Source organism: Mus pahari, chromosome 19 (genome assembly GCF_900095145.1).
Source record: "Mus pahari chromosome 19, PAHARI_EIJ_v1.1, whole genome shotgun sequence".
In the NCBI taxonomy this organism is placed as follows: Eukaryota; Metazoa; Chordata; class Mammalia; order Rodentia; family Muridae; genus Mus; species Mus pahari.
The window spans coordinates 71,602,413-71,618,328 of record NC_034608.1 but is presented as its reverse complement, the minus strand read 5'-3'; the positions used below and the strand labels follow the sequence as shown (position 1 = coordinate 71,618,328).

General features: G+C 35.6%; 1 protein-coding gene across 2 annotated transcripts in view; it reads right to left on the bottom strand.

Moving 5' to 3' along the window:
* Glra3 (glycine receptor alpha 3) overlaps positions 1 to 15,916 on the bottom strand; it is a 155,744-nt gene that overhangs the window by 32,538 nt on the left and 107,290 nt on the right. For both annotated transcript variants that reach the window (XM_021219273.2, XM_021219274.1), the window contains exon 6: positions 1,049 to 1,186. In XM_021219273.2, coding sequence (XP_021074932.1) covers positions 1,049 to 1,186 — 138 coding nt within the window. The remainder of the gene's footprint in view (positions 1 to 1,048; positions 1,187 to 15,916) is intronic.

The window sequence follows — 15,916 nt, the reverse complement described above, 5'->3', positions numbered from 1 at the left end:
AACCTACCAAATTTATGGTCCTCTGTGATGACAGTTATATCTACCACCTCTAGAGCTTTTCTCAACATTTCCTAAAAGAAATTATCCATCCTTAGGAAAATGAGCTAGGGTATTGCTATTGACTTGCTGGTTCTTTAATTTTATCCTGAGATGTTAATCTTGTTCCTGTTCAAATATTAGCTAACACCTTCATCTGTGAATTGAATATGGTAATTTACAAAATTAGATACTGTGCGTTAGTTAAGGAGATAAGGGAGACTGGGGGCTTTATAGGATGGTAACTGAGCTCACAGTTCTGGAAACTGCTGAGGCCAAGATGAATCATGCATTACTGGAATGAAATGGTAAGAGTAACAGCTAATGTGAGCATGAGACCACCAGGCCATATGTGCATCTCTGGGTGGAAGCTTGAGTTGCGGACAGTTAACTGGCATTTTTGTTGGAGTTGGTTTATGGGAATCGCCCACAACTGTTAAGAGAAGTGAACAGATTTCACAAGGGTACAAATACCACACTGAGTTTCTTAATTTTTGGTTTTCCTTGTTAAATATGGTATCTACTTGAGAAACAAGGTTTCTATATCAGTTCACGAAGTAACTGAAAACAGAAATTAATACAGTATTAAAGAGAAAATAGAAAAAATAGAAATAGTGTTATCTAACATGAAAATATTATCTAACATTATCTAACATGAAAATACGTTAGATAATGTCATTATTTAAAGCAAGTCCCTTTGTTAGCATATAGAGTGTTTACTTCCAAAAATCATTTAATTTATTTTCCTATATAAAGAAACATGTATATAATCATCATTTTACCCACATTTGTGGTGCTCCATAAAGAATTTTCAAGAGAAACTGAGTATCAAGCATCTTTTTCATCTCATACAAACCACATACGATCAGACACAATCAGTGAAAAGTCCATGTAGTTTGAAATTATACATTTTATACTCCATAAGCTAAAACAGTGAAAATCAATAATTTTAATAGTCTGTGTATCATCAGATCAAAAGTCATAAGCATGGAGAAAATTTCTCAGTCCTTACCTGTATTATAGTGTTTAGTGCAGTACCGCAAGTCTTTTTCCTCTTTCAGTAGAAATTGAGGCAAAGTGAGTCCTTCAGCCACTTGTACTGGGGCTTCATCTTGCCATTCAAAAATGAGATCGTTCATTGTGTACCCGACTGGATAAAATATAGAAATGTTTATAGCCAAGGGAAGAAGACATACAAGTAGAAAAAATAAAAATCTTCTAGTATAGTCACATGGAATGAGAGGATCAGTGTGACCTTGAGTCAGTCAGTTGAATAGTGCATTATCTGAGTCCATATCACACCGGTCTATGAGCAGTAATGTAAGACATTATGCTCAAAAGAACATGATCTGGAAAGTAGTATTTATATTTTCTTAAGGATGGAAACCGCTTGGATTAATTCAGAAAATTTTAACATTGTTCCACTATGTTAATTTCTAAGACTAAATGATAAGACTGAATAGTCCATGGGTTGAAACTGAATTAAAGTATAAATATCTCTGGGGAAAGTATTGATGACTCATGCCTTCCTTGTTTTAATCTTCTCAGCTTATTTACCTGCTTCTCTGTTCCACGTTCCAACATGAACAAAATAATCTTAAAATGTAAGCTTGTTCTATTTGGTAGGGATGATTTAAAAGTACACATGGAATAGTTTGACACAGTAGTAATTAGTTCAGAATATACGTTACAAATGAATTTTTCAGTAAATCAGCTTTTATTAAGTTAAAGTACTGTATTTCTCTTTTGAGGGGCTTAATATAAGCAGTATTTTGCTTTTTCCCAGTTAAATGAAAAATTATGGAAATTTATGCTTCATTGTTATTGTAGTGGATGCGTCTAAGTGAATATGAACATGACTGTTATTACTCTGATTAGTCAATTCCATAGTGTTAGAAAAGAACGGAAACATGATATGACCCATGAATTATGCCAGTTGGTTAAATTAGTAAATTATAGAGCTGTGTGAAGAGGAGTTTGTACAAAATTTTTGTCGAATAATTTGGCACAGCTTTTGTAGATATTTTAGGCAATGTAAGAGGGCAGCTCATCACTCTCCAGTCTCTCTCAGAATTGTCCAGAGAGAGCGGAGTCTGATCTAACTGTAGGGGCAATTGGAAATACATAGTAGCAGGTACTCTATGGACAGTGGGGACAGTAGTGCTAAGAGTGTTGGCAATTAAACCTCTTTAGATGGTGTAAGATTGACTAATGAGTTTTCACAGGTGCTTCCAGTGTCTTGACTCATTATAGCAAGAAATATTTTGTAGAGTTTGTATAATCATCCAAATTGAAGGGTACCATGTCTGAATTTCACTTCAAAAATAGATGTGTAACTATACAATTGTTCTCTACATAAGTGGTTCTCAACCTACCCAATGTTGCAACCCTGAAGTACAGTTCCTCATGTTGTGGTGACCCACAACCATAAAGTTATTTTTTGTGCTGTTTAATACCTGTAATTTTCTACTGTTACCAATCATAAAGTGAATTTATGATATGTGACTCACAGGTTGGGAACTTCTGCTCTAGACTTAGTGATTGGCTCACTTATAACCTCTCAATGAAACCCCAAATTCATAATGATTGTATTGGTAATAAGAGAATAATTCACTTTTATGCATAATTTCTTCAACATGTGTATTATAGATAACACTGTTTTAGGGCAACACAAATGCACATTTCTCAATGATCTAAAGACAATAAAATAAGCACCAATTTTATCTGTTGCCCAATGAAGTGTGTCTCTTATAATTCATACAGAGTATCACAGAAGACAAAAATATTTGAGATATTTCTTGTACCAATTTAGACAGATAATTGAAAAGATAAGCCAAACCCTCCTTTTGTTTTGAAGTGATAAAGTTTTGTATAATCATCTATGAAGAGCAACAAGCTGCCTGAAATTTCTTGGAAGTCCTGCTCTGAGTTTTCTCCATTCCATTTTCTAGGAGCACATATAACCTTTAATTGTGGTGAGGAACTATTCACATCAAATGATCTATAAATGGACATTTTACAGCTGTGTTACTGTGCACTTATTTACAACTCACAGGATGTTTTACCTCGAAAGTTAAGTAATGAGATGGTAACTAATGAGATGGACACGCTTAAGGAGCACTTCCTTTAGTCTGAGAAACTTAACTGGCGCCAAAGGAAACTTAATGGCACTATTGCCTCAACAAACCTTCAAACAAACTTTTTATAGATTCTCTTCCACAGAGCTCAAAGTGTTTTAATATCCTTTCCCTTTTGATAACAAATATTTATAGAAGCTTGAAAATATTAAGGAAAATATATTGGGTAATGAGGGTAACATGGTAAATTTAATTGTCTTGTATAATAATCTCACAATGAAAAATAATTTACATAAGGAACAAAGATACTCATCTAAACTTGGCAAAAGATTTCATTTGATGACTATGGTGCAAATGGCTGTCTCAATTTGCTCCTCAACAAGTGCTTACTGAGTACCACATATAGGGAAGACATTCTATCCCAATTCAGTTGGTCCTTGAAAGCAATGAATGACACCCTTCCCCCCCCCATCCTCACACAATGAAGAACACAGGAGAAAGTGAAAAACTTCAGAATAGAGGAAAAGTTATTTATTTGAAGGAAGTTAAAAATACTCAAGAATTGTAAGAGAAACTAGTAATAACTCTCTTTATCTTTGGAGACATGAAGTGATTTCACAAAACAGTGCTTTATAAACACACTACTAGCCTGATCCTTTCATAAGACCTAAAGCATTTTCCTGGTTACAATGACATATTATTTGTATTTTCAATATTCTAATATTTTTCTCTGATGTTGAAACAGTGTAAAGCTCTAACATAAATACAGGCAGTGGAATGAGGCTATGATGGAAGTTCCTGTGTTTCTAAGTGTCATATCCTTCAGTAAAGAATGTCATTTTCATTTGACTATGCCCGTGTTTGATAACTTTCAAACATTTATATATAATATATATAAATGATATGAAGTCTTCTACCTGTAATCTAAAGTTTCTTTCAAGGAACATCTCTAATTGACTAAGGGACACAGCGAAGCAGGCCATTTCTTGCTTGGTGGGGGTGCACATCATTTTATTTGAAAAGTAAAATGGTATATGAATGGTAATTATTTGGTGCTTGACTGCCCACTATTAAAAATATTCATGATATGGATGCGCTATGGTGAGGGAAACTGGTAATAGTTGCTGTGAATAATAGATTCTGAGATTGCAAGTCAAAACTGGATGTTTGAAGAATTTTTCTACTCAGCTGTTTGAGTGATCCTGAGACTAGATAGCTCAGGGGCTTAGGATAAAACCAAATAAAAGCATAGCAAAAAACGAACACAATAAAACATTCTGCTATTCTCATAGATCAGTGCCTTGCTTAGCTATCATTAGAGACGTTTCCTCCTGCAGCAGATGAAACAAACACAGAGAACCACAGCCAGACATGGTGGAGAGAGAGGGAGACCCTTGCACACTCAGTTCTAAATGGAATGTCCATCAAATCTCTCCCCACAAGCCTTGGAGAATCCTGCATAAGGGAAAATGCAAAGAGTGTAAGAGCCAGCCGAGAAGGACAACACCAAGAAAACAAGGACGTCTAAGTCAACATGATAGATGAACATGAACTCACAGAGACTGAGGCAGCATGCACATGTGTCTGCAGGGTCTGTGCCAGATGGGATCTAAGAGCTAAAAGCAGTGGACACATGCCCCCGTTCCTAACCCAGAAGCAATCTCCAATTGATAACTTCTTGCAAAACAGAAAACAGTTTTAGCTAAGAAAGTCTCATTAGAAAACAAACTACTCTTAAAAATAGGCTGCATACCCAGCACTAGATGTTCAATAGAAAAGGAACTCAGAATTATTGGAGGTCCTTGTTTCATGTTGTATCATGACTGTTTTTGCTGTTGTTAGTTTGTTTTACATCTTAAATTTTTGTTTAATTTTATTTTACTCTTTCTTTTTATTCTACAGAACGTGCGTGCGCGCACGCGCACGTGTGTGCGCGCACGCGTGTGTTTGTGCGTGTGCATACGTGTGTGTAAGACATATTATGACTTCCAGTTTAGTGTTTTTATGATTCTTGAATGTGTAATGAGTGAATCTATGCATCTGTATCTGTTTCATGTGCCTTCTTTTAGGCTATTTCTATTATGTTTGTTCTTGTGTATTCTGATATATTAGTTTTTGTTTTATTTCATTTTATTATTATCCCCTTGAGTCTTGTTTGTTTATTAATGAGAGACAAAAAGGGGGTGTATCTAGATGGGAGAGGAGGCAAGGAGGAAGCGGGAGTAAAGGGAGGGGAGGCCCTAATTAGAATATTTTATGTGAAGGAAAAAAAGAGCTATTTTTCAATAAAAGGAAAACAAAAACCAACAAAATGTCTAAAGTGTGAAAAGTAGACTTTTCAGTCTTTTTGGGTTTCATTGGTTTATCCTTTTCTTGGTCAAGAAAATGTCATCCTACAGAAAATATGGTACATTTACACAATAGAGTCTTACTCAGCTATTGAAAACTATGAATTTATGAAATTCTTAGGCAAATGGATGGAACTAGAAAATATCATCCTGAGTGAAATAACCCAATCACAAAAGAACACACAAGGTATGCACTCACTGATAAGTGGATATTAGCCCAGAAGCTCAGAATACCCAAGATACAATTCATAGACCACATGAAGCTCAAGAAGAAGAAAGACCAAAATGTGGATACTTCAGTCCTTCTTAGAAGGGGGAACAAAATACCCATGGGAGGAAATACAGAGACAAAGTGTGTAGTAGAGACTGATGGAAAGGCCATCCAGAGACTGCCCCACATGGGGATCCATCCCATATACAGCCACCATACCCCCCTGACACTATTGTGAATGCCGGGAAGTGCTTGCTGATTGAAGCCTTATATAGTTGTCTCTGGAGAGGCGCTGCCAGAGCGTGACAAATACAGAGGTGGATGCTTGCAGTCAACCATTGGACTGAGTGCAGGGTCCCCAATGGAGGGGTTGGAGAAGGGAGTGAAGGAGCTAAGGGGGCTTGCAGCCCCATGGAGGGAGCAAGAGTGTCAAAACACCAGTTCACTCCCATGGAGCTCCCAGGGTCTGGACCACCAACCAAAGAATATACAAGGAGGGACCCATGGCACTAACCATGTATGTGGCAGAGGATGGCTTTGGTGGACATTAGTGGGAGGAAAGGCCCTTGGGCCAGAGGGTGTTTGATGCCCCATTGTAGAGGAATGCCAGGGCAGAAAGACAGGAGTGGGTAGGTGGGTAGAGAGCACCCTCATAGAGGTAAGGGGAACAGGGATGGGATAGGAGTTTTGGAAGGGGAGATCTGGAAAGTGGAAAACATTGGAAATGTAAATAAAGAAAATATCCAATTCAAATAAAAAGAAAAAAGAAAAAAGAAATTTTTTTTTTCTCAATGAAAAAGAAAAAAAGATAGTTTAACCAGCAGGATCAGTAGACAGTGATAACAAGTTCAAATTTAGTAATGCATGTTGTAACCTTGAATCCAAATAATTGTGATTTAATTTTAATTTTGGAAATAATTTAAAATTGGATTATAGCTCCTTCAAAGCTATCCACCCAAATAAAATCTTTCAGTTAATAATACTAGATGTGTACATTAGCTTGAATATTTTCTTTGTTGTTCTTCTGTTTTTAAAAGTGATCCTCTCCTAAAAGGAAGAAGACTAGGTCCCTTCATAGGTGTAGAGAGCAATGAGCTTCTCAGATGTATGGGGTGTAGACTTTTGTGGTTGCTGCTTGTTTCTGTTTTCTAGCTTTGCTATAGAATATATGAACTTCTGTGGCTGGGCTCTAGCATCCAGTAAAGTATGAGATGGGTAAAATGTATGATCATGGCTATTGGTACTAATGTTCTTTGGTGTTCTCATTTGTTGCCATATCAACAGGGAAACAATTTAAGCCATAACCTCTCAGGAACACTTATCTCCACTGAATTTGCCTTCAGTCTTCATTCTAAGGTATTTTTTTATCTTTTCCAAACAACAGGACATTGAGGTTCTTTATTTTGAATTGAAATTGCTAGCTCTGAGTTTATGGGACTCTATGGGACCATCAAGAAAGTCTAGACTATTTCCAAGTAACACAACAATAGTAAATCAAAACCAAAAAAAAAAAAAAGTGTTATCTTGTCTCTGTTTATCTATTTTTCCACTTAGTCAACCAAAAAAAAAAAAATCTACCTATATATGTTTTTATCTATTCGCTTAGCAATCTCATGTCACAGGTAGATGGCTCAGGCCACTGTGCATCAAGAATCAATCTCAGAATAACTGAAGAGAAACCCCACACAAATACTTGCATTTTCAACTCCCTCTAACCTTTCTGAAGCCTTTGCCATTTTATCAAATTTCTTCTAATCTACTGACCATCCTACTGATTCAGGGCATGTCTTTAGACAATCCCGGCAGAGTTCTCTCCATACTATCTCTCCTCTGAACAGTTCTCATTAGACAGCTGAAAAAAGTTATTTCCCAATATTATTATGGGAAATGACCTCTCATCCCAAGTAGGATCTTTTCTCCAATTATTTTCTCTGCTATAGACTATTCACCTCTTCTCTCTAATGAAGTAAAACAAATATATCTTCAAAGTACTATCTTGAGTAAATGAAAACTTTAAACATCATCATATCATTTAAAGTTGACATGAACATATCCTTATAAAGAAAATAAAAAATTAAATAAATATTGAAAGACAGAAATGTGCAAACAATGAAATACAATGGTCTTGTGCAGAAGTTCACATGATTGTGAAACTTCTCTATTAAAATTGTTCTATAACTTTAACACAATTTAAATGAAAGTTCTATTGTGATCCCCAACTGGTAGTTAATCAAAGTATAAAAACAAACACCATGGTGCCAGTTCGGAGAACAGTGTAGACCTGCTAAATCTATTTATCTAGATAAATAAAGCTGTAGTCTTTAAATGATTTAAAATGACCAAGTAAAGAATTAGTACTGAACAGAACTCAGAATCAGCCCTATGAAAGGAGACTTAAGGTAAAAGTCACATTTTAAATCAGGGTGAAAAATTAGATAAGTGTTAATGGGGAAGTATCCTATATTCCTACAAAGTAAAAAAATTAGTTTGGATCAAGGAGGATGGCACACTGAGTGAAAATCATTGTCATATCCTGAGGATTTGTTTCAATTCCTAAAGCCCAAGTAAATGGAGAGAACTCATTTCCAAAAGTTATCGCCTGACATCCAGACTTGTGTCGTAGTAGTAGTACTAGTAATAATGATAATAATGATAATAGTAATAGTAATAATGATAATTGTGATTTAATTTTAATTTTGGAAATAATTTAAAATTGGGTTATAGCTCCTTCAAATTTATTTGGAACATTATAGATTTAATTACGTGTGCATTTGAACCACTGTGCTCTGAAAGATGAAATACAGTTTTGTGATGTCACTAACAAAATAAAAATACACTCATTCAACTGTAGACTATGAGCTGCGAATATATTCAAGTTTGACTAGAGCCTAGAGATATATTGAAAATTATAAATTTACATTTAATTTTAAATAAAACTATAAATTTACATTTAACTTTTTAAGTAAATCAGGAAAACATTTGACCTAGCTATCTCAAATGTTTTTTAGGAGAGAGAGACAGAAAAGTATTTCTAGTTTGACCTACTTTGCAAATTCCTGTGTTCTTAATCAACATCTGGATTTTAAAAAACAGAGAGAAGAAAATACTTGCTCTTGGCACATGCTGATTTTTGCTGGGAGACATATTACTCAAGTCACTTTTATTAATTTGACAAGGAACAACTGTTATGTCAAAACACATTTAACTATTTTTTTTTTTATGATTTGTGTATTTGATTTGAATGAAATCCTTTTTCATAACTCACACTGTCACATGTGGTTTCATTTAAATTTGTAATTCTGCTAAATTAAGTGCCTTTACTTTCAATAAAGCTTTTTGCTATAACTGACTTACAACTTATCTTACATGTTCTTTGAAGACAAGAATTTAGATTTGTCCTTTCTGTTTTGGATAACGATGGAAATAGAGTGAGTTGTATAGTCTTCTTAAATACCAAGCAGATTAATCTCAAAATATTGTAAGATTGATACTCATTGAACGGACAATGTTAAAAGTTCTTGTGGGAGATCTCAGATAAAATTGGAAAAAGACTGGACCTTGAGGTAGACCATTTTCATGAGAAAAAGTTCTTGTGTGTAGTTTGGTTTTTGCAGTAGGGCAGGTTATAGGAGCACACTGCCTGCCTACTTCTTTGGAAGAAACTCCATGTGGTGGGAAAACAGTCCATATGAACCTGCAGAAGTTCAAAGTCTCATAACAGTTCAAATGTTATCTCACAGGCCTTGTCTCCCACCAAAGAGATGCTCTGTGAGCCAATCAGTGCATCAATGCCCGGAGGCTCAAAATGTCTGGAGCTGAGACAAGAAAGGAGCTGCACTTATCTTGCTGAGATTTCTTACGTTTGATATTTCAGTCTACCACTATTCACTACTGAAAGACATAACCTAGGTTATGAACATTCTAGGGGAGATTGTTCTTTGAAGCTAAAAAGGAAGCTTTTCTTACAGGAAGTATTTAAATAGAGTCCTGAAATATTATTCATAGGGTTTTATAATTTAATTAAAAATGATTAAATAGATTAAAAAATAAAATTACCAAGTTGAATCTAGTTACTTCCCAGAAAGGGTATTATATAATACCTAGCATTGTAAGCCTTGGGAGAAGTGAAAATAATCAGCATTTTTATGGGAGAGATTTCAGACACTGAAACTGACACTTCACAGCGCAAGAGAATCAAGATGTTAGTGTAAATTATTTAGTGTTCTGTAACTTGCCACAAAAAACCTTCATAGTAATAATATGTATGATTCCTACTTTTCAATTGTTATTATAACTCTAACCAAAACAGAGTATTGCCAAAGACAAAGCATAGGCGATGACTTCCACAATAGGCACATACTATTATATGCAACTGAAATATAAATAACAGTTGTGCCACAATATATTCACATAATTAGAAGTAAGAGGCTATAAAATTCTACATCTATCAAAATAATTAAGTAGCATGCCAGAACAGCTACTGAGTAAAATGAATTCAGGTTTATGGGAGTCTTTGATATATTGCTGTGAGAACCACTGTACTAATAAAATGTTCCTGGAATACTTTATTTTATTTTATATTTTTCACATAACTGAAAATATCACATCCAGAAGTCTTAGTTTTTGAAATGAGCCTTAATTGACCATCATAAATGCAATTGAACCAGAAGTTCTAAACAGTCCTTGGTTTAAATTATGCCAGTATTAATTTTTGAGAGTTAACACATGCCAAATAATTATCAGAAATATTTGTTATCTGATTTTATTATAGTGTACATCCATATTTTGTTTGTTAGTTCCCACCCACTAATTCCTAATTATATGATGATTTATAAAAGGTATATACAAAAACTTTGGTTGTAGAGTGTTTTGCACCCAGGGCATACATAATGACTAAAATTCATGAAGGCAATAAAGATAGATATATGGATGGAAGTTCAACAATAAATGTGCATGTTAACTATCTTCAGGGAGGATTTTTCTATTTTTCCTTTTTGTGTTCTGAGTACTCTCTGGCATAATTCTTGAGTTCAAAGTGACTATGTGAGAAAGAATTATGAGTCGCTGATCTAAGAAAAACAATCACTCTATCCTAAGGTTAGATATATTTTGAAGAATAGGACATCTGGGACTATTAAGAGTGCATAAAATTGAGTAGGCATTTTTTTTTAAATACCACAGAGACTCCAAAATTCTCTGGAATGTGAGGACTCTTGTCAAAGAGCTATAAAAAAACCTACTAATTAGGAACTTAGAACATGGTTGCTCAAAAGGATAAAAAGATAGCAAATGACCAAAACCAGTCCCAAAAGTCATATCAGGTCCTGAATGGGGTTTCATAGCATACTCAAATACATCTTAACTTCACCTCATCAATTTATTAAAAATGTCACACATTTGTGGGTCTTTAAAAAGTAGACTATAATCTCCAAATTTTCAATTACATTTTTTATTTAATTTCACTTTCTTAAACTTTGTTGATTTCTTCCCAATTATCTTTAAACACAATTCACAAATTTTATTTGTTTGGTGGTTTGAGTCAATTTTATACACTATTGATCCATAGTGTATGTATTCTATCATTTCTAGATACTGTTTGTGATGGTTTGTACATGCTTGGCCCAGGAGTGGCACTATTAGAAGGTGTGGCCCTGTTTGAGTAGGTGTGGCCTTTTTGGAGTAGGCATGGCACTGTGAGTGTGGGCTTTAAGACCCTCATCCTAGCTGCCTGGAAGCCAATATTCTGCTAGCAGACCAGATGAAGATGTAGAACTCTCAGATCCTCCTGCACCATGCCTGCCTGGATGCTGCCATGCTTCTGCCTTGATGATATTGCATTGAATCTTTGAACCTCTAAGCCAGCCCCATTTATTGCTGTCCTTATAAGAGTTGCCTTGATCCTGGTGTCTGTTCACAGCAGTAAAACCCCAAGGATAACACTGGTTTTAGATAAAGCTACTAGGTTCATAATCTTGTATATGTATTTAAATATTTTATGGAATCTGAGATTTGAGATGACCTTTCCAGTTATCTAATGTAGCTCACTTATGTTACAAAAGAGTCAGTCACTCAGCCCATGAACAATTAATGAATTTAGAAAAGCCCATGTTTTTCTTAACAAAAGACTTGAGGGCATATGACTTTTCCTGAATATTCTGGCATCTGAGAGTGGAGTACTTCACATAAGGGGGATTTGTGATTGTACTATGGAGTCATCTCTAGGGAGAATGTTACCCAAGCTTTGAAAGAATCTGCTCACATAAGGCCATTTGCTTTAGGTAGGAAATACAGCATTGAGGGAATTGAAGTTATCTGGAGAATTCACTAAAGAAAAGAATAAATGGTGATAAATACTGAGTAGGCAAGAATAGCAAACTCAATCACAGAAAAAATATAAGACTATAATGTAGTATAATTGCAGGTAATCTTTGGTATTAATTTCATGGAATTTCATGGGTTGCTAATATCAACCTTAGGTCATTAGGCACACTCTTTATCCTCTAAGTCACCTCATTGCATCTCATGCATAGAGTCATTTGTCTTTATAACAATGTTGAGAGATGAGCGTTTTAAAAATAATCAGACTATGAAATCTCTGTCCTCATAGGTAGCTTTACTGCTGCTCTAAGAAGGACATTCAGCCTAAGACATTCCTTTGCACCCTTTTATTTTTGTGCCATGGAAATACACAGCAAGAAGACCCTCCTTAGATACTGGTATCTTGATCAGTATCTAGTGACAACCTATTTCTATTCGAAATTACCCAGGATACAGTATTCTGTTTTAGCAGCATAAAATGAATCAAATTATATGTTTCACTATAATTAAAAGTAATTTTATTTGCACAAATTGGGTAAGTGCAGATACTAAGACTCTTTTTACAGTAAATGGAGACAATCATAGAAAACAACAACTGGACATCTTTATCATGGATTCTATATCTATGGCTTAGGAACACAAGCAAGAGGAGGGAGTGGAAGGATTGTGAGAGACAGAATTCCTGCAATTATTTAGTGAACTAGTCTGTCCTAGGTATGGTCTCATGAAGAAGAACAGAATACTGGCAGCAGCAATGAGCATAGTGACATGGAAGAGAGAACATTTTGTGTAGCCTCACCTTAGACAAAGAATTATAGGCAGCTAATGACTTCTCAGTAAGGAATAATTAACCCTCTGGTGGATGAATTCTTTTATTGGCTCATTTATTGGTCTTTTCTTGGTCCAGTGCAGAGTGGTCAGGGCATGTGCACCCATGATATACACACACAATAATAATAACTTAAAAGATTTTAGAGCTGGATAGATGGCTCAGTGGTCCAGAGAGCCTGCAGCCTGCTGTTTTTCTTGAGGACCTAAGCTTGCACACACACACACACACACACACACACACACACACACACACACACACACGATTTTAAAGGTAAAATACATTTAACAAAAAAAGTATCCAAAGGAAAAGGAAACAATCCAGAGGGTAGAGACCTGAGGAGGACATCCCTTTGTGGAGAAGATCTTGGTTTAGCGTGGTAAGGATTGCAGGGAGCAGCGGGAAGATGAGTTCACCTCTGCAGTGTTTCCTAGGTAACATGAATGAGGAGCTAGATGGATCAGGCAGTGGCTTACATTTCTTATTTTAAAGAATCTTTGAGTTAAACATGATGTCATCTGAAACACATTCTGCTGCCCCATGCATGACCTTCCCCTATTAATGAAAAGATAGAGCATTTTCCTGTCTTCATGGGGATTTTAATGACAAAAGCTAGTGAGCAAGAAAGACAGTGTACTAACTTCCTCTAGAGGATGGAAATAGGTTGAGGTAATATATGTAATATATATGTAAATATCTCAAATAACATTGCAATGGAGTATAATAGAACAAGTACTTGGGGAGCAGAGAAATGAAGAGTGGGAAAGAGTGTGCAGGGGTGACCTTCTAGAAGCTTACAGAGGGTCAATCCTTTTAATATGTATCTCTGGAGAAATAAAATATTCTGAGAAATGAGGATATCTTAGAGAACTAATAGAAGAAGCAGTGTTGCGTCTGAGAAGTAGGAAACATAATTACACAGTTTGGTATACTCAAATTTATTCACAGGCAGACAGTGCATTAGTGATATCTGAGCTGAGAACTGAATCCCCACAACTGAGAGAACGTGCAGACCAGAAGGCAGAAAGAAATGATAACCAGTAGGGACCTAGTTTGGGATCATGAGGATAAAGCTGTTCTATTAATAAGGCACCATGTTCTTATTAACTCTCCTGGATTGTTATTGGACTACAGAGTCACCTAACTTTCAGATAAACATTCGATGTGTTATAATATTAGGATTTCAAGAACCGTTGGACAGCAGTCATTGATGATGGTTTAGCAACCTTTAGCTGGTCAAAATGTTATTTTGTTTTGGGGGTTAAGAAAGAGAAATACCTGTAGCATATTGTTGTCAAGCTTTCTAAGGCTTTTGATTTGGGAAATGCATAATGATATGCTGTTCAAATCTCTGGATGATTAATCACATCTGGACAATCGGGGAGCCCCAGAAAATGATATTTAACTAAAAGAAAGCACAGAGAGTTGGTATTTATTTACGTGAACTACATGGACAAATATATAAGGGAGGACAAAGAGTTTGTGATATTTTACTGGTTGAAGTATAAGTGGATTCTAAAGTGGTTTGCTGCTGGGTTCATTGTCTGACACTGCCAACCGGTGCCTTCTTTTGAAGGTTGAGGTCAATTTTAACAACTAGGTATAAACCAACCTTTACTTATAAGTATTGGAGATGTATATCTTGTGGAGAAATCTTAGGACTATCATATCATAGAGACAGTTTAGAAATAGACTCACTAGATTTGGAAGAGCTCTAGCAGGCCCGAGCATGACAAACATGGCACTGGCAGGCCTTGCCCTTCCCCCTTCCCTCTCCCTTGCTCAACCATAGATTACTTCCCTAAAGCTAGCCACCAAGGTTTATTGCCTTGGTTAGAGACTTCCTCCTTCTGAGGCTCACAACCAAGGAAGACCAGCAATCAAAAGCTCCCTTTGATTTACCTAATTAGCGTGCCCAGTCTAACCTTAAAGGGGTTTCCTCTTTTTGCTTTCTGTACTGTGTTTTGCCTCTGAGCCATGGCTGTCTCATTCCCTAACCAGAGGCAGTTCTTTGTCCTTCAGGGGAAAATATCTCTTCCTTTCTTCCTTGCTTGGGTCCCCCTTTTCCTTGTTCATTTTCCCCTTTCTTTGTCTCCTTTTCCCTGCCATTTGTCTCTTGGGCAAATAAATCTTTTTGTGTGTGTTGAGAACTTGGTCTTGGTGTGTCCTGTGCCAACTGTAGTCCTTCCAGGTTTAAAGGTGACTAATGTTTGTATAATGTCTTTGAGAGTTACTAAGTCACAGTTCACTGTTTATTTCATTGTTTTATGCCATTTGGGGAAAAAAAAATCTTTAAGTATTGTTGGCTTATCTTTGAAGTAGAAATAAGCCTATTTCATGACTTTGTAACTAGGATTAAATCAGGAAATATATTTGAAAGATATAAAATCATAAAGCTATTTGTGACATCATCACATTATAAGCTAGTGGCTGCATCACATTTTTATTATATGGCCATGTGTTTAGAAGATCTGGTAATGAGAACGTCCAGTTACAAAGCTGTGAACTAAAGAGGTGGTAAAAATCACTGCTGTTGTGAGGGATGAGCTGCTGTAAGTTCAAATAGGAATGTATTCTACAAGAAATGCGTTCACCAGTCAATATTTTCAACTTGAGGGAGATTTTTCTTCCTAACTAACATTGTAACTACAGAGATTAAATAACAAATACTCACAAAACAAGAACCATCTGTACCTCCGAGTAAGCAAAGGAAAAGCATGACAGTGCTTAATCCAGACTCTTAAATTATGAGAGAGTTTGGATAACGGTAGACATTATTAGGACGTAATTGTTAAAAATATCATCACAAGCTCGATTTTTTTTTAAATAACTAAACTTAGTATAAGATTCAGAGTAAGCAATCTATATATCAGACTTGGTTACGAATTCAGTCTGAAAATGAAACTGTCAATCATAAAAACCTTTCTATGTTTAGAGTTCTGTCATACACTTCCACAAAACCATAGTCCTACTTTTAGACATTTATTTTCCCAAATACCATTTAAGTACATTTCAAAGGTTTTCTCTTCTTTTCTTTTCTTTTCTTTTCTTTTCTTTTCTTTTCTTTTCTTTTCTTTTCTTTTCTTTTCTTTTCTTT